This window comes from Calliopsis andreniformis, chromosome 12 (genome assembly GCF_051401765.1).
Source record: "Calliopsis andreniformis isolate RMS-2024a chromosome 12, iyCalAndr_principal, whole genome shotgun sequence".
Classification (NCBI taxonomy): domain Eukaryota; kingdom Metazoa; phylum Arthropoda; class Insecta; order Hymenoptera; family Andrenidae; genus Calliopsis; species Calliopsis andreniformis.
The window spans coordinates 18,580,794-18,598,722 of record NC_135073.1 but is presented as its reverse complement, the minus strand read 5'-3'; the positions used below and the strand labels follow the sequence as shown (position 1 = coordinate 18,598,722).

General features: G+C 35.9%; 3 protein-coding genes and 1 long non-coding RNA gene across 12 annotated transcripts; 3 read left to right on the top strand and 1 right to left on the bottom strand.

Moving 5' to 3' along the window:
• The first annotated feature begins 27 nt into the window (after positions 1–27).
• On the top strand, positions 28–5,859 carry LOC143186170 (membrane-associated guanylate kinase, WW and PDZ domain-containing protein 1). Of its 7 annotated transcripts, none has more exons than XR_013003017.1 (11): positions 1,172–1,220; positions 1,282–1,507; positions 1,601–2,004; positions 2,077–2,265; positions 2,338–3,466; positions 3,538–3,673; positions 3,744–4,286; positions 4,358–4,528; positions 4,605–4,739; positions 5,003–5,123; positions 5,387–5,403. XR_013003017.1 is itself a non-coding variant. In XM_076389661.1 (10 exons), exons 1-10 carry the CDS (start codon positions 1,172–1,174, stop codon positions 5,003–5,005), a joined length of 2,985 nt encoding a protein of 994 aa, XP_076245776.1. In that variant the 3' UTR covers positions 5,006–5,859. The 7 variants fall into 7 exon arrangements, 4 of the variants coding, with proteins under 4 accessions (XP_076245777.1, XP_076245776.1, XP_076245775.1 ...); XR_013003016.1 differs by having other exon boundaries at positions 4,605–4,922; positions 5,387–5,398; XR_013003015.1 differs by having other exon boundaries at positions 4,605–4,922; positions 5,003–5,859.
• On the bottom strand, positions 3,889–8,106 carry LOC143186173 (uncharacterized). Of its 2 annotated transcripts, none has more exons than XM_076389668.1 (2): positions 7,493–8,106; positions 3,889–4,014 (listed from the first exon to the last, which is right to left on the bottom strand). In XM_076389668.1, the coding sequence occupies exon 1, from the start codon at positions 7,893–7,895 to the stop codon at positions 7,584–7,586; it is 312 nt and encodes a 103-aa protein (XP_076245783.1). In that variant the 5' UTR covers positions 7,896–8,106; the 3' UTR covers positions 3,889–4,014; positions 7,493–7,583. The 2 variants fall into 2 exon arrangements, with proteins under 2 accessions (XP_076245783.1, XP_076245782.1); XM_076389667.1 differs by lacking the exon at positions 3,889–4,014 and adding an exon at positions 7,253–7,380.
• A 40-nt stretch (positions 8,107–8,146) lies between these two features.
• Dome (cytokine receptor domeless) lies at positions 8,147–15,770 on the top strand. Its single transcript, XM_076389658.1, has 13 exons — positions 8,147–8,280; positions 9,823–10,411; positions 10,646–10,945; positions 11,313–11,630; positions 11,711–11,868; positions 11,954–12,125; positions 12,211–12,519; positions 12,605–12,753; positions 12,822–13,713; positions 13,797–13,943; positions 14,017–14,107; positions 14,182–14,251; positions 14,327–15,770. The coding sequence occupies exons 2-13, from the start codon at positions 9,838–9,840 to the stop codon at positions 15,764–15,766; spliced, it is 4,620 nt and encodes a 1,539-aa protein (XP_076245773.1). The 5' UTR covers positions 8,147–8,280; positions 9,823–9,837; the 3' UTR covers positions 15,767–15,770.
• On the top strand, positions 15,765–16,558 carry LOC143186174 (uncharacterized). Of its 2 annotated transcripts, none has more exons than XR_013003019.1 (2): positions 15,765–15,905; positions 16,000–16,558. It is a non-coding gene; the product is annotated as an uncharacterized LOC143186174 (long non-coding RNA). The 2 variants fall into 2 exon arrangements; XR_013003018.1 differs by having other exon boundaries at positions 15,794–15,905; positions 15,988–16,556.
• Positions 16,559–17,929: the final 1,371 nt, after the last annotated feature.

The window sequence follows — 17,929 nt, the reverse complement described above, 5'->3', positions numbered from 1 at the left end:
AAGATGACGCTTTAGCTGCAATAGTCGGTTAAATGCCCATGTTGCGTTCGAGTGCAGTACCGTGTGTGATGTAGCTGTGCAACGATCACTCGCACGTATCCACTGTTCATTAACATTTCGAAAATGATGAGCATTTCCGCGGTCCCGAAGTGATTCAGTGCCGAAATATTTCAGCCTGATCAACACGGCTGATCCACGATGGTCGACTCAATAGGGCCCTGCATCATTGTAAATCAGTGTAAGTAACTTTCCCTGAAAAAAAGCTATCCCGAAGAAATACGTATGCGTTTTCCTAGCTCCTACTATATCATTATTTCCCACTTCGTGAATTTTCATGCAATCCCGATCTCGGTTCTACGAACGCGTATGAGCGTGAGGGAGCATGTAGTAGAAAGAAAGAGAGGAAAAAAGTAACGTTTCTTTAAGGTATGCATGCGAGGTGAATGGATTCTCGTTCGCGTCTTTCGATGAAAAACATATTTACGTTGTACACAGGGAGACGTGACGTTAACTTTCCTAGGTAGAAAGTTGTGATTCAATGATGCGCGATATGTGGGCTACGCACGAGCTTTCTCGGGTGAATGCATTCGTAAGAATGCATCCACGTCTGCCGTGTGTGCCCTGTTCTTCTCCTTCTTTATGTAATTTTACTACGGACACCTGTCCATGCCTGGAGGCCTAGGGTATCCTGTCCACGGTGCATGACGGTGGACGATAGTGTCGGAAAATAAACTTTCCGTTCACTGTCAACGTTTTCGTCGCCTCTTATCTGTCAGATGTGTTTGGAATCGCCGCGATAAAAGCGTTTTCGGGTCGCTGTGGGACTACTGATAGTCTGGATAACGCGATTACTGTCTTCGCGCAACTAATCCTGAAATAACGTGAAAAATGTGTGGAAAGGTTGCATAAAGGGTGTCGTAACGCATGAAATACAATTCATGGTTCTGATATAGTATATCATTACTAGTATTTTCCGACTGCTGTGAATGTTATTTTATGTTAACTTATGATTCTCTGTAGTGTAATGCAACTTCTATGCACTATTAGTTGATCAAAACTAAAAAAATATGTGTGTTTTATTAAAGTTAAATTATGGACTTCAAATCAAAGTTTTAATATCCCAATTTAATTATCTGATAGGGTACTAAGGTAAAGCTTAAGGAATCACAAAATGGCTACAAAAACAGAGGATACAACGTCAATTGATAATACTAATGATGGTATAGAAATATTATTATATTATATGTTATATGTTCTATATACTAATAATTGCAATTACAGGAGAAAGCATGGACAAGGAGGTACTAGCAATTAGTGGAAACGATGAAACCGGTCATCGTATTCCACCTACATATTTGTACAATTCAAGTTCTGAACAAAATACAGGAATATCCAACCAAGAGCAAAGCGGTAGAAGTCGTAATCAAGCTACAGAAGACCAGTTAGGACCTTTGCCACCAAATTGGGAGAAGGCATACACAGAAACAGGAGAAGTTTATTTTATAGAGTACATATAACATATATTAACTGCTGAAAATAGACTCTATTTAATATATTATTGCATAAAATATTGATTTATTTATTGATGCTTATATTACAGTCATAATACAGGCACTTCACACTGGTTAGACCCACGTTTATCTAAATTCCAAAAACGATCTCTTGAAGAATGTTTGGATGATGAATTACCATATGGTTGGGAAAAAATAGATGATACTCTCTATGGCACATATTTTATTGACCATGTAAATCGCCGAACTCAATATGAAAATCCAGTTTTGCAAGCAAAACGTGCACAACAGGGTTTAGGAGAGAGGAAAAGTCCTAACTTTACAAGAAATCCAGACAAACTAAAGGGTCAGAGGATAAGAACTACTCTGATAAAGAGTTCAAGAGGGCTAGGATTTACCATTGTTGGTGGAGATGATTCAGTAGAAGAATTTTTACAAATAAAAAGTGTTGTTCCCAATGGACCAGCATGGTTGGATGGAAAATTACAAACTGGTAAAGTATAAGCTTATCTAAAAAATCTGTCTACAATGACATTAGAACAGTTTTTTATAAACAAAATTGCAGGCGACGTTTTGGTGTATGTTAATGATACATGTGTTCTGGGATTCACACATAATGAAATGGTGAACGTTTTTAAATCTATTGGTAGTGGTGAAACTGTTACATTGGAAGTATGTAGAGGTTATCCATTGCCATTTGATCCAAATGATCCCAACACAGAAGTTGTTACTACTATTGCTGTTAATGCACCAGGTAAAAACCATGTTATGTATTTATATCTTTTTGGTAGAAGAATAAACTCTATTTTCTCAGATATTTTAACAGAAGATCCCAGGATGTACATGGATTTGGATCCTACCCTTCAAAGTAATGGTCGTTTCAATTTCCTGGACTCTACATTCTTGCCAGTACATAGTCTCCAGAATGGTGAAAATCTTGCCACAACTTCTGTCAACTCAATGCCAGATCTCTGCATTTCGGATAAAATTAACACAATTAAAAGACCTAGTAGTACGGATATTCTGTTGTCAGAGAGCAATGATTTAAACGATTGTAAAGATTCGCCAATGTCTTCCAAACCTGAATTTCTCAGTATTGCAATTGTAAAGGGAACCATGGGATTTGGATTCACTATAGCGGATTCTGCTCATGGTCAAAAAGTGAAGAAGATTTTGGATCGTCAACGTTGTAAAAATTTGATGGAAGGAGACATTTTAGTTAATATAAATGATATTAATGTAAGAAACATGTGTCACTCCGAAGTAGTACAAGTTCTAAAAGATTGTCCTCGCAACGAAGAAGCATTGATACATGTACAAAGAACGACATTGAAATCAAGTGATAAGAAAGAGAAGAATTCACAAGATTTCTTTAGGAGTAAAACACCTACTGCTGATATTTATAGTACTCAAACAAAGACTGTTGTACCGAGTCGACCAAAAACACCACTCATAGATACCAGAAATCGTCCGAAATCGCCAACAAGTGGTATTAGATCGAACTGGAACGAACAAAATGAAAATGAACTAAATCCACTCGATAATCGATACAAATACTCAGAATATACACATGGTATGTATTATTCTGACCCATACAAAGCGAATATTACAAATTTATCCGATAATTTTGTTGCGATGACAAATTTGGATGACGACTCTGTAAGAAATTCCGCAAAAAGGGAATGGGTTACAAATGACAAATTAAACATAAATAATGACGTATATTCCATTGATATACCACATCACGAGAATATGTTGAAGCAAAATGGATGCCTGCACTCAGATTTCTACAAAGAATTATATACTTCCCAGTCTCATTCTCAATATAGTGAACAAGATTACAATGTATATTCCATTGGTCAAGAGCAAAATGTTGACACTGGAGAAATATGGGACAAACGGAAGGAGACTACAAGTTTTGAGCATGAGCAACCACATTCCAGTTCAGTACCACGGTAAATATTTCAGTGATACTGAATTTAAATTTGAATTTTCATAAATCATTTCATTACTATCAAAATTATAGGTATCCTCAGTATTCTAATGAATTAGTATGCCCAATGGTGCCTGATATAGAGTGGATAGAAACGTTGGTGACGTTAGTAAGACAGGACACAGGGTTTGGATTTAGGATAGTAGGCGGTACAGAGGAAGGATCTCAAGTGAGTGAAAGAATTGTTAACATTTTCTACTGAAGTATCAAATCAAAGATGCTGATAACATGACTGTTAGCAGGTCTCGGTTGGACATATCGTACCTGGTGGTGCAGCTGATTTGGACAACAGATTAAATACTGGCGACTTGATTATGTCTGTCGATGGTGAAAGTGTAATGAACTCATCCCATCACCACGTTGTCCAATTGATGATAGCAGCCGCTCAAAATGGCAGGGTTACGTTAGGCATACGTCGTAGAATCAATACCCAAGAACATCTTCCAGAAAATCTTCAAGCTCCATATAGTAGACAAATGAATCTCCAATACCCTTACGATGTAACAGTCACTAGAATGGAAAACGAAGGTTTTGGTTTCGTAATTATTTCTTCAGTAAATAAAGCAGGCTCGACGATTGGTAGAATCATCGAGGGTTCGCCTGCTGAAAGATGTGGACGGCTAAATGTTGGTGATCATATTCTTGCCGTGAATCATGTAGATATTACCAATGTCTGTCATAAGGATATCGTAAATTTAATCAAAGACTCTGGGTATTCAGTTACATTGACGATTGGTTATCCTCTTGACGATTGTTGTAGTAATACATCTCTGTCTCAAAAGGTATTGCTCGCTCGATATGAAAGTAAGTAGTCTTTGGTTGAATACAAATGGTTTAAAATAAATTATTACAGGACGAATCAACTTGTGACGGAGATGGAGGACAATATCACGCTGTCGAATTAACTCGTGGAACCCGAGGTTTTGGGTTTAGTATTCGTGGAGGACGTGAATTTCAAAATATGCCGCTATTTGTTTTACAAATTGCTGAAAACGGTCCTGCCTCGATTGACAATCGTTTAAGAGTAAGCATGCTACTATTAAAATATAATAGTGTGTCAGTTGAAGAGATAATATCTATACTTCAATAAATATTTTTAGGTGGGAGATCAGATAATTGAAATAAACGGAATTAATACTAAAAATATGACACACACAGAGGCAATTGAAATTATACGAAACGGTGGACCATCCGTACGACTTTTAGTTCGTCGAGGTTGTCAGATGCCTTCAGTGGTAGGTGCCCCTCCACACCTCTACGATATGAATATATGAAATTAACAGTTTTAAATAACATCCTATTAATCTTAGAAGAATTAACGACATTTACTTCTGCAAGTGACGATACTAATGCTAACGTTGCCTCTGTATAACTTTCCCCCCATAATTTTATACGAAGCTTCAAAATTTAACCATTAGGTATCGTAGTAAAAAAATACTTAAAGACAATACGAGAAAAAAAAAAAGAAATGATTTTGCAAGAGGTTGTTTTATTGCAGTGAGAGTTAGATTAATACTGTTTTGCAGTACTAAGACGTTTGGTACAGAGAATATTCTGGTGCAAAAGGGAAACAATGTGTTATATTGTATAATATTTTATGGAGTTGGTTATACATATAGGTATGTAGTAAGACATATATATATACTTTTTTATACGTAACACGTCGAAATCAAGTTTTACCATATATACATGTGCAGCTTTTACATTTTTTTCATATTATTTACGAGCTTTGAATTATATTTAGTAATGTATTTAGTATTGCAAATAACCGAGGATATGGTTGTTGATTCTCAGTGAAATACTTTATAGTGGTATTAATGTTAATGATACCTTAATTATAATGTTTTGCAAATTAAAATAAGAAATCTTTATACACTTTCAGTCAAGGAAAGGAGCGCGCGAATGACTTTTCTTGCAGCTACGAATGTGACTTGTAAAAAAGCCACAATTTATAGGGACGATACTTGCTCACTCTAACAAGATTGGACTGGTGCTAACTCTGTATTTAAAATGATCTAATTATCGAAAGAAAAAAAGAATGTTGATTCATCCTAACACGTGTGATAGCTTGAGAGTACTGTGCCTTGCGCGTGTTCCATATTTTAATAACAAAATTACTAAGTAAGCACTTAAGCTTTCCGAAGCGATTATAAATTTTTTATTAAACTTCATTGTAGAGTAATCTCACAATCGACCAAATAAGTATTCGACCGCTAGATGAGGGCACCCCACGCAGGCATTTCTTGAAATTACACGAGATGGGTGTGCACCCTAAAAAACGTCAGAAAGTACGATTTTTTATTTTACTAAACTGCTGTTCATCCAAAAATAGATATTTATAATAAGTGTATTTAGGATAAATGAAAACGATGATAAATCTCACTTTTAGTCGCGACCACGTTACTGATGCGAGAAGTTATTACTTTATAAGATTAAGTGTTAGCTTTTGAGAAGGGAATCTCAAGATTTTTTATCGTGTATTCGGCGATTTTGCATTTTTCGAAGGATTTGACTGTACAAGCGCGGAAGTACAACCTATTTGTAATAGCAAATAGTGTTGATACTGAAATAATATTTGTCATTTATATAAGACGAGAACCTGGCACTGATAAAAGCTTTTATTTAAGGATTATAAAGTGGGAAAATGTTAATTACATTTAATATTTTCATATTCTCTTTGGTAATCATACATGTTAAAAAGTTCACTCTATTATTGTGGCCTTAATCATGAATTTATATATTATCTATTCACTTATTGGGCAACTATTTTCTGTGTTACACTGCGAGCAGCATTTAAAAAGAAGATATTGTCGATATTGTTTTTAAGTATTTATTATGACTGTATGAAATATGTACGTATAGCAATAATTATATTAAGTGACTATAGAACCAAAGAATGCACTTATCAATCGCCTTGTTGCGAAGTGCAAGATAAATATAACAGCAATTCGTCGCTGTATTAATTAAATATTTAAACTTTTCTTCTGGACCGTTATCTTTCTTTTCTTACTGATTAGTTAGTAACATTTATAATAAACAGATGACGACCGAAGAGAAATCATGAATTAGCGAAGATTGAGAAAAACTTTTTCTTATTAAAACAACCTCTTCCTGTCTTTTGCGATATTTAGATACATTAAAAATATAAAAACTAATAAATATATTTTTTTACTAGTAAGTTAATGATTAGGGGAAGATTGTTGTTTGCTAAAACGCAATAAATGAAATAAGTAAGAGTGGATTAGATTATATTTTTAAATCTCATTGAATCTTATTAATGTGAATGAATTGAAAAAAGTCAGCGCTTATAAAATCATCACTGATCATCATTTGCTTGACCAAGCAACCTTACTGAATATCACGTAAGCGATGAGCAGAGGTAATTGCATTTAAAACGAATTATATTTTACCTTTATACTGCAACTATTCTGTTTATTTTTTATAATTATATATGTATACATATAAACAATTTGTATATTATGTAGGATATGATCAAATAATTGTAAATATATATATACATATACATATTTCTAAAAAATTACGCGATATTATTATTATATGCTTCTCGAAGGGAGCAATAATTTTTAAAATGTATTCATAATTGTAATTTGATTATTAAAAGTACTCCATGTCTTCTGTACTTATATTATAATATCTCTTGCCAAGATATGTTACATTTATTCTGTACTTACAGACCGAAGTTAGTTCATCATCGAACATATTACTTTACCTCGTCACTGCCTCTAATAATAAAATCTTTCCGAAGCGTTTAATATTTATTACGGATGAACTATTCAATATTGTACATCGATGTTATTACCATTAACAATCGTCGAATAATACGATTGAAATAAACACAGAAACTTGATATTGTTACTGAAATTTTGTTATGTGATCATTATATCACTGTTGACGCTACGTATGTATCGATAATAAACAGCTGTATTTACGAAAACTAATGAACATATCATTAAATTATGAAACATACCTGTTCGAAGTAATATGCACAAGCGAAAGGATATAAAAAATCCAGAGAGATTCCTCGACGATGAACGTGTCAAATATCTCGTTCCCTGAACCTAACCCGGGACTCTGGTTTCAAAAACGGCGCCTATCGTTCTCAATCGCTGTCCAACAATGAAGCCTGCGCGTACATTTCCAAGAATGCGATGGCGCTTGAGGTCTCGCGTGACGTCAGCCAATGTCGCGAAGTTAAAACCTTCCAAAACCCGCGTCTTCCTACCTCCCGCATGACCCAATCCACTGAAAACAACGAAAAAATCAGCTCGAAAACCTACGAAGCGTCCTGAAACTCGCGGCATCGCGAAACAAACGCGCCTGATCGTTCTCGGGCTGGTTATTCGATTCTCTCGGCGCACGATCGTCGACATGTTGGCACCACTGTCGATTGATCGCACGTATTTTACTCAGAATGCGTATCCCGTATATATATTTATTCGTGGTCCCTCTGGGCGAATGTAAACAGAATTTTTTCGCAAATATGAAGTGACACGGCCGATTTGTGCGGCTGCGACCCCGTGATTACCGTGTCGCGACTAGTTTTCCAGCGTTTCGCGAGATCTGGTGGCTGTGCGATTGAAACCTTGGAAACGCGTTACAGTAACCAGAAAGATATATACCCAGCGGGTAGAACGGGTTCGCGTTCGACCGCCCGTAGCGCGTTAAGTTCGGTGAAGTGGAGTAGTGGAGACGATTCGGAGATACGTGATCAGCACGATGAGGGATCTGCGGGAATTCGTCGATCGCTCGCTGACGGTGAGTACGCTACAAAACGATCGGATAATCGGGGGACTGGTGCATTCTAGTCGTGCAGCTCCTGTGAAATATGCTGCTGTCGTTTGGCTGCCTCGTGAAACGAGTCTGAGCTTCTCGATCGCTCGCTCTCGTTGCCTTCGATCCAGCCTAGGCATTTCGGCTACGTTACGAGTTACGAGACACTGCGCGACGTTTCCTACGTGAACAACCTCGTTACGTGCATTGTTTTGCATGTGTGTGCGCGTATACCCCGCGCGCGCTCGCTCGTACGCCGATGTGTGCGCTTATACATGTAGGCCAGCATTCATGAGATCGCACACAATGTTAGGTGCAGTCGCTATGGGTGTGTGTGTGTACGTGTGCGTGCAACAAGACGGAATACAAGGCACGGACATCTATACGGAACGCGTTCTGTCGTGGGCACAGCGTATGCTCGTAAATAAACGAGTGTAATGCCTTTTAATATGGTACGCGTTTCAAATATCCTCGAGAATGCTCCGCAGTTTCGCGGTGGAAGCTATGGTGTACTGCATTATACTAAATAATTTCTGCGACTAGGATGCACGCTATGTATGTGTACGTAGATTTCTTTTTTTCTTTTTCTCGCCTTGTATCACGACCGTGATGACTGATTACGGTTTTCGTGTTATCAACTTTTCCTATTACTCCGATGATTATTCTTTCTAGTAAATAACTGCGGCGACCAATCGCGTTTAATGGAATCGTTTGAAAAATTTATTCATAACATTAAGAAAAATATGTTTATATGTGATTCTCGTTAATCTGCTTAACTCGTTAGGTCATGTAGTAGGTCCTGTGTTTTAACTAGTAGAACTCCTATTTCTATAGAAAACATTAAAATTTCTAAGAAAATTCTAATGAGTTCTAAAGTTCATCTGTGAGTTAAAGCATGCCCATTGAAGTATTAGTTTATTCGTTGTTGTATAGCTCGAACTGCAGAAATCTTATTTGAGTCATGTATTGAACAATGGTATTCAATCTGGTTAATGAATAATTCATTCCACAATCTTTTATCTGAATAAGCTATCTCCCTGATTTTAGTTTGTTGGGGCACTCATTTTGTATGCATCTATGGTATAACACCATAGAATACAAAAGTATCTATTGATATATCTACACATACAAGGTTTTGAGTAAAGATTTATGGTAATTTTATTATACATACTCTCATTCTGATTCCTTGCATATAATGATTTCATTGTATATACGAATTTACTAGCATTTGATGATGAAAGCTTTCTATGAATTTCTTGTATAATGGACTTATGTGTACTAAAAAGAAACTTTTATATATGTGTAATAAAGATATATCTTTCTATAGAAGAGATATATAGTGATCTTGTACTCATTAATTAGAACTATATTTTGATTCATTCATTTTCAGCTTCTCTAAGGCTTAAGACTTTAGTTACAGTTTAGCTTTAGTGCATGTACATTTTTGTACATTGTATGGTTTATTTCTTCATTATTAATTTTGATTAGTTATATTATCCTAAATATAATATTGCTCGTTTTTTTTAGTGATGGGAACACAAGATGTCTTCTACCAAAGCAGGTCCCGAAAGACTTCTACAAGAGATGTTTCAATTCTCATTATCAGATTTGGAAAGTACATTGAAACATGATGTGGATAGGCTTTTGGATGTGCATAGGATGAAAGAGACTTTATGCTGTGATTCAGAAAAATGTAGAAGTAAAAGTATACATATAGAAAATGATACTTATCCCTCTGAAAAGGATATTAAAGGGATAGAGAATGAGTTGTATGACAGAGCTGAAGTTTCAGCAACTGTTAGATACTCTTCCAATAGATGTTTGGTTGATTGCTGTATATCAAGTGAAAGTGTTAATGATGTTGATTGTAATTGTGATGTAATGCATTGTCAAAACCATAAACAAGTCTTAAATAGTTGTGTGTGCTCTAATACATGTAATTTATGGAGGACTCTAGCAGATAAGAATTTGCCTCCACCAATTAGAAAAAGAGTTGGTACACAATGGAGGAATTGTTTTTGGAGAATACTTTTCATCCCTTTTATCACTTTATTGTGTACAACATTCTGTAATGCAGACCCAAATCAGTGTGCAATTGGACTCAAAACACCTGGAAGTGAGTAGCTGAGTTTATAAATACGGCGTATACCTTATTTCTCTTTTTGGAATTCTAGTGTTGGTGCTAAATGTATGTAGCTATATTTAATACACTGGGTGTACGGTAGACACTAAGGTTTCAAGCAAAATCATACTTTGTTAAATAAGTTTTGATCTACTCCAACTTAAAATAGAAACTTTAAATTAATTATTAGTTGAAAGTATTTGAAACATTTTTTTTTCTTTTCTGAAGGAACTTGGCCACAAGGTGACATAGTTCTTGAATATGGCCAACCCTTGAGAATACTTTGTATATTGAATCAAACATATGTGGATGCCGAATTTCCTGGGAAAAATGCTTCAGATCTTGTATTCTTTCGCAACAAAAGAGAGATGGAACCACAGTTTATTAGCATCATTAACGAAACTACAATATCATTGGATGTAGAGAGACCTCCACCTGCAGAAGACATGTATTATTGTAAATTAAGATTACACAATGATCACAATAAACAGTATGAAGCAGTTTGTTTAAATAAAGTTGTAGTTGGATGTAAGTATCAATTAAATTTACCTATTGAAATCTTAAATAAGTAAATAACATATTTCTTATTGAATAATGTTAGTTACTTGTGTTTATTGGTATAAATCAGAAGGTCCCTTATGGAGACAAGGGTCTCTATTGAATGCCTGCTTTGAGTAGAATTATAAGAACCTCATTTAATGTGCTTTGTATCTTGGAATTCATACTTAACTATCATTTAAGATAAGCTCAGCCAGAGAACCATAGGCATTTCAAATATAATATACCTACCATGAAATTATTTTTATATGGAAAAAATTCTTGCATTTGATACAAGTATATTTTTTTAAAAATATTTTATTAAATTTATAAAGTACAATTTGTTGATTATTTTCAGTTAAACCTCAAGAGCCAGAAAATTTTACTTGTATATCCCGCAATTGGGAGAATATGAATTGTTCATGGGATCCCGTCCAGAATTATGTTACAACGAGATTTACGCTTGTATTTAAACTAGCAGGAAGAGCAGGAGGTCGAAAGTTATTTCCATGTCCAAAAGAACATCAAAAGCCCTTACCACCAAATACATGCTTGTGGGATACATCTACAAATCCAATTTACCGACAGCCTTACGAATTTTATACATTTATTTTAAACGTAGAAAATGTGCTGGGGAATGCAAGCTTTCAGTATAAATTTAATCATTTTGCTCATGGTTTGTATTTGTAATTTCTAGTCACAGTTTTAACATATTAAAATTATTTCAATACTAAATGTTAATATAAATGTTTTCAGTTATTCCGGACAAACCGGCCAACCTGTCCATTGTTAATAAAACATTTGATAGCGCATTGTTACACTGGAGTGTGCCATTCCCAATGCAGAATTTCCCTCCTGGTTTGCATCATAGAATAGAGTATCAAAATCAGTGGGAGCTTCGGAAAACTTGGCAGGTATGTGTAAGAGAAATATGTAATTGTACTATGAAATTACTAGAAAAATGTAGCATGTTGTTTATTGATAACAAATTTTTATCAGATAATCAATATTACAAATGATGTCCGCGCGCATAAAAGATATTATAATCTTACTGGATTGGAATATGCCAATACTGCCTATGACGTTCGAGTTTTTATGAAAAGCGCAGTTGCTATAGGGGAAGATAAGTGGAGTGAATTCTGTGACATCACCTTTAGAACACCGCCAAGATGTAAGATACACTCGTAGCGATTTTAATGTTACCATTAAGTATTTTTCAAGTTATTTTTTATATTTCTATGTATTTGATACTTTAGTACCTGGCCGTCCTCCAAAAACCGATATTGGAAGCTTTGAAATAGCGGAGAACAGTGCTACCAGGGATGTATATTTATATTGGCAAGACATACCAGCATACTTAAAAAATGGTGATAACTTTACATATGAGATCGATCATGTAGAAGAAAATGGACGAAAATTGACACTAACTCCAAATGAAACAACGACGACGTATGCTAAATTTAAAGGAATTAGTTTCAATAACTATAAATTCGAGATCGTTTCGTCAAATATTGTTGGAGCAAACAAGGATCGAGCTAAAATTTTTGTACCTAGCAAATATGAAAGTAAGATCTGAAAGAAAGTGAAGAAATCAATAATATTCAATACATGTATTTCATTTATCAATACTAATATACTTACGTGTTACAGTACCACGTGAACCAATAGCGTTTACAAAAATTGCATTTGACGAAGGCCTATATGAATTGTCCTGGAAACCCCCTATTATGAATATGGAGATTACAAATTACACGATATTTTGGTGTGATAATGATCGCGATCGTCCTTATCAGTGCACCGTACGTATTCACTTGCTTCTGGTGATTTGAGCATTAAAAAATATATATATTAACGTCTGTGATTACAGGGTTATCTAGACTGGGTGCACGTATCAAAGAATACAACGGTTTATAACATGACTGTGCCGGAACGCGATAAAGTCTATCAATTCGCAATCTCTGCGAATACAAATAAAGGAAGTAGTGGCATGGTATGGGCTTCTTGTACAGTCATTCACAACAAAGTTGTTGGAAAGATGAAATCCGTGTGGATAAATCGAATTGGTTCGGACTTCATTGAAGTTGGTTGGAAACTAGATTGCTCCGATCGTATTGGAATCGTGGAAGGGTTTAATATTTACTATTGCCCTATTGTTTCACCCTACAATCTAAACTGCAAAGGTCCGAAATTGAATACAACGATTAAAGCGGATCCTCATACTATACACGGTGTAGTAAGTAACTTGAAGCCATACACGACGTACATGTTGGCTGTTGCTGTTCTGACTAAAAGCGGAGAAGGGCTGCACAGTGATCCTTTATACAATACAACACTTGAAGCCGCGCCAACGACTCCACCTCAAGATGTTAAAATTATTAAAGTGACAAATACGACGATATTCATCACGTGGAAACCACCAGATGCAATGAATGGAGTGTTACGATACTATGAAGTACATTATAATGGACTCGTCCAAAAAGTTGAAGAAGTGCATCATATTGAACTACAAAATCTGCTGGCATATACAAATTACAGTATTAGCATAACAGCATGTACTGTATCTTGCAGTGCAAAATCACCTACGATTCATACAATCACGGAAATTGGAATACCAGGAAAGATTAACATACCTAATGTCCATTTCATGAATTCCAGCCAAGTAGTTGTCATTTGGAATAAACCTGAATATTCAGCTGGACACTTGAATTACTATGAAATATCTTCGAATGACGGTGAAATACAAAATAGTACTAAGACAGGTAATAATGAACTTAAAGACTGGATTTATCGGTTAACTAGAAATGTACTTGAGTACTTATCACTATCTTCTTAAATCTTATAGAGGCTCAATTACCTATCCCCGACTGCAAGACTGTGGGACGAGAGCGACTTTATCAGTTTCGCGTGAGAGCTGTTAACATTGCATCGGATAATACGCATTTGAAAGGTTCTTGGTCCGAACCGGGAGAGGGGAACTGTTACAGTGATGGTAAGCAAGCGTTCAACTTTCTTACATTGACGTCTTGTCGAAACAATTGCATAATAACTTGATTCTGTGACAGGACCATCGTTCAGTGTGTGTGTCATAATATGGGTGGTAGGAAGTATCAGCGTTATCGCGGTTCTTCTTTGTCTTGCACATTTATCAAAGAGGTATGTATAATATACTTGGTGTCAAAGTATTTTATGAAATAAATATAATTTGCCTATATTGTTATTTCTAATAGGATGTGGTTGAAGTGTAAAGCCATGCAGGATGTCGAAGTCAAACTACCACCAGGATTAGCGCCTAATATGGTAACTTACAATTCTTACACTTCTTATTAAGTCAAAGACTTACAGTTTCTTTCATTTTATATATCTTTCTTACAGAAACTTCTTCAGAAAGTGGGCGAACAGCATATGCGACAGTCTTCTGCTGATTCAAGTGGTTGTTCCAGTGGACAAGAATCTGTCACCTCTTCTCTGACATCAGATTCTCAAGTTTCAAGTGATAGTGGTACAGAGATAGATCCAATGCCTGTGTCTCCTAATAAATTACTTGAAACGTTACCAGTTTGGGAGTCTTCGAGTTTACGTCAGAGGAACGTCGGAGTCACTAGACCAGGATTTACAACAGAGACAGCACGCTGGGAACCGTATGTAAAAGTTGCAAAGTCTGGGGAGCCTGTAATCGGTGATACGTTGTCTTTGGCGCGATCCACGCCGAATCTAACTGATAGTACAGGTTATACAACTTCTCAGCATACTTGGTCCTCAACTGGTTATATCAGTATGCCTTCATCAGAGGAATTGTCGAGTAATCCAAGCCCCGTTCCTAAAGAAGCTGCAGCCACTGGTGGTTATAGTGTCATAGGAGCGATTCCCAAACCCGCGAAACCAAAAACTGAGGGTGACGGTGATTTAACGGAGTCCACTGCAGACACATTGATATCTATTAAGACAGAAGCTAAACCTACAAATCCGTATATAAGCTTGGCTTCTTTAGAACAGAAACAGAAGGATAAGAAGGCTATTGATACGCTGTGTGACCTAGACGAACTAACATTTACGGAATCGAGCAAACCGAAACTAGAACCTTTAACTCCATTTTCCACTGCTGATAAAACTTCCAAGCCGTACGTGCAAACAGGTTTAATTGATTCGTTAAAGAAACCGTTCACTTTAGGCAGCATTGATGGCACAAGAACCATGACGATGTCCACTCCGTTTGCATCAACGTCCTTGACAGACTCGTGTAGTAAGCCGTTTGTTTCCTCTCTTGCAAGTCCAACGTCTTTGCCAACTGCAGTGGATTCATCCTCAAAGCCATACGTGTCTGTATCCTCAATTCCTGAGGTTTCTAAAAAATCAAACTTCCAAACACCTGTATCGGAACCATCACAGAAAGTGAGCACTCCTGAAACTTGTACAGCTGAGGAATCGAAGCCATACGTTCTCGCGAGTTCAGTGTTCCAAATGCTGCAGCAGCAGCATCAGCAGCCGAAAGGTAAACCGGAGACACCTGTTCCAGAAGTAATAGTGGATCAAAGCGAGGAAGACACGCCTACAACATATCCACTTTGCTGGCAATCAGATAGTGCGAAGCCAAGTCCCAAATTGAACTTGGATAAGCCTATTATCACGAGCAAACAGAATACTGGTTATGTTACCATAGCGGAAAATCCAAAGTTAGATCAACACAGGTCGTCAGCGATATCATCACCATATGTACAGCGTGAAAGGTTTGAAAAGCCACTGCCACAAAGTACAACAGGACAGTCAGATGAACAGTACAGTAAAGTGACTGTTGTGCCAAGTACTATTCAATGAAAAATGGTGCATGTATATTAACTGTGGCAGTGCAGCTTGTGTGTAACTTCACGTGGACTTCCTTTGATATGGGAAATCTCTTATTGGTGGACTAAGGTGGTGCAATACGATTTCACGTTTGTAGGTGCTTTCAGATCAGGTCGGTGGCAGTAAGTCCTACACTTTTTTACGAATCTAGTATTTTAAATTGAAGGCCCGAAAATACTAAATTAAAACACAAGGTACGTTCGAAGGGAGGCAAGCATGACGACTAGTTCGACATGTTTCCGTCGGTGTGTTTCAAAGTTTAGTGTTTTCTGGGGTTTTGCGCAAAACAGCGTGGCTCGATGCTACAACATGACTGAAACGAAAAATATCGTAAACAACGATATAGCAGAGATAGAAGGACACTTCGAATCAAGAAATGCTCTTATTTGTGAAAGTATGTACAAAATGTATTACTTTTGTATCATATACCGTGCAATGTGATACGAAAATCACTAGCAACGCCATAGCATAAGGATACGTAGGATAAGTAAATTATGTGGCATACACCCATCGACAGATAGCTTTTCGCTGTCGAAACAATCAAATTTCTTTGCTGACTATCTATGGCAGTATAATAATTCTCATAGTAGCGAAATTGTTATTTAATCATTGTGAAGCTTTTAATCGACTCTATCTAATAGCATGAACATTTTCAGATTTATACAGACGTATTCACAAATTTTTTTAATTATTTTTCTTTAAATGTTACGATAATGAATTGCAAAACATTCTTTATCGATAGTAGCATGTTTACAATATTCTTTTTTGAGAACCTCAATGAAATTTTTAAGTTACAATCATGTAAGTATAGATATATTTGTTTTGTCCGAGAAACTTGTAGTTTTTTGCAACAATGCAAATATAACTAAAAGTATTATATGCAGTGAATAAATGCATGAATTACAGATTTGCATGTGTTACATTTAAAAATTTCTAAAAATAGAAATTGCAGATATTCGAATCATTTGTTTTGTTAGATTCGTGGCGTGTGCATATAAGAATTACAATTATTTTCACTACATTGCATTCGTACACCGAATTTGTTTATCTCTGTATATATATATATAACTTACAAATCGTTCCTGTAGTACCTTACTATCATTAGCAATGATTGACAGAAGATACACAGTAAAAGGAAACTATGGTAACGAGTACAGGGTCAAGGATAATAAGATAAGGAAAGACTAATCAAACATGTAGTTTGTAAACCACCTGCATGTTTCTTTGCATGTTGAAAACATGAAATAGTTGAAACAATATTCTGCATTTTTTCTCTTTTATCTGGCTGCTGACTGCATTAAAAATTTTTAGTAAAATTTTAGATGGCAAAAATAGATTCATTTAATTTTTACATTACCATTTATAATAGAAATTGTTTTACAGGTGATTGCTCTTTTTAAAAATACAAATTCATTTATACAATCTGGAAAGATCATTTTAGTGGTCAGCAGAGTGGTCAGAAAATCCTAGAACTTTGGGAAAACGCTGGTACAATAGTTAAGTGGCCCAGATTACAGAAATTTTAAGGAACTATACAATGCCATTGAAACGTTTATAGTAAGAACAAAGCAAAAATATGTATATGCATAATACCTTAAGCTAGTCATTGACGGGGTACATGAGTTTTTACAGGCCTTTTTTAATGCTTACTATCTTCCTTCTATCATCCATTATCAAGCAACTTTGTGAAAATTTCAATATCGTTGCGATGTCGTCAATTCTTTAATGACTAGGGCATATCGTGTGATTCTACAACGATCGAAACTCAATTCTCAATCAATGTATCGGTTAATATTTGCAATAATCTATTTACAGAGTTTTATACAAGTTAAAATAGATACTTCATTTTTCTCGTGCTGTCACGAACAATCATTTTCTGCGATAGCATAAAATTGCCAGCATATTGAACGAACAAAGTAATTCGATTGCATGTGCTATGCATACCAGTACAAAAAAGGCCTGAGAGGGTTTGTAACCGAGTTGTTTTACAAGTTTAAACAATTATTGCCGACGATCTTGTTGAAAATATTCGTGGAAGTAGAGACAAAGTTTAGTGTTGTTTGCACTTGTGAAACGACACGTATCGGGGCTCTGTGGATGAATTCAACATCCGAGGGGCTTCCTTTGGAGCGAGCT

Coding starts and splice junctions, on each gene's coding strand:
- LOC143186170 (XM_076389659.1), top strand. CDS start 1,172: ATGGCTACAAAAACAGAGGATACAACGTCAATTGATAATACTAATGAT. Junction 2,005..2,076: donor GGATGGAAAATTACAAACTG/GTAAAGTATAAG, acceptor ACAAAATTGCAG/GCGACGTTTTGGTGTATGTT. Junction 2,266..2,337: donor TATTGCTGTTAATGCACCAG/GTAAAAACCATG, acceptor ATATTTTAACAG/AAGATCCCAGGATGTACATG.
- LOC143186173 (XM_076389668.1), bottom strand. CDS start 7,895: ATGTCGACGATCGTGCGCCGAGAGAATCGAATAACCAGCCCGAGAACG.
- Dome (XM_076389658.1), top strand. CDS start 9,838: ATGTCTTCTACCAAAGCAGGTCCCGAAAGACTTCTACAAGAGATGTTT. Junction 11,631..11,710: donor ATTTAATCATTTTGCTCATG/GTTTGTATTTGT, acceptor AAATGTTTTCAG/TTATTCCGGACAAACCGGCC. Junction 11,869..11,953: donor AGCTTCGGAAAACTTGGCAG/GTATGTGTAAGA, acceptor AATTTTTATCAG/ATAATCAATATTACAAATGA.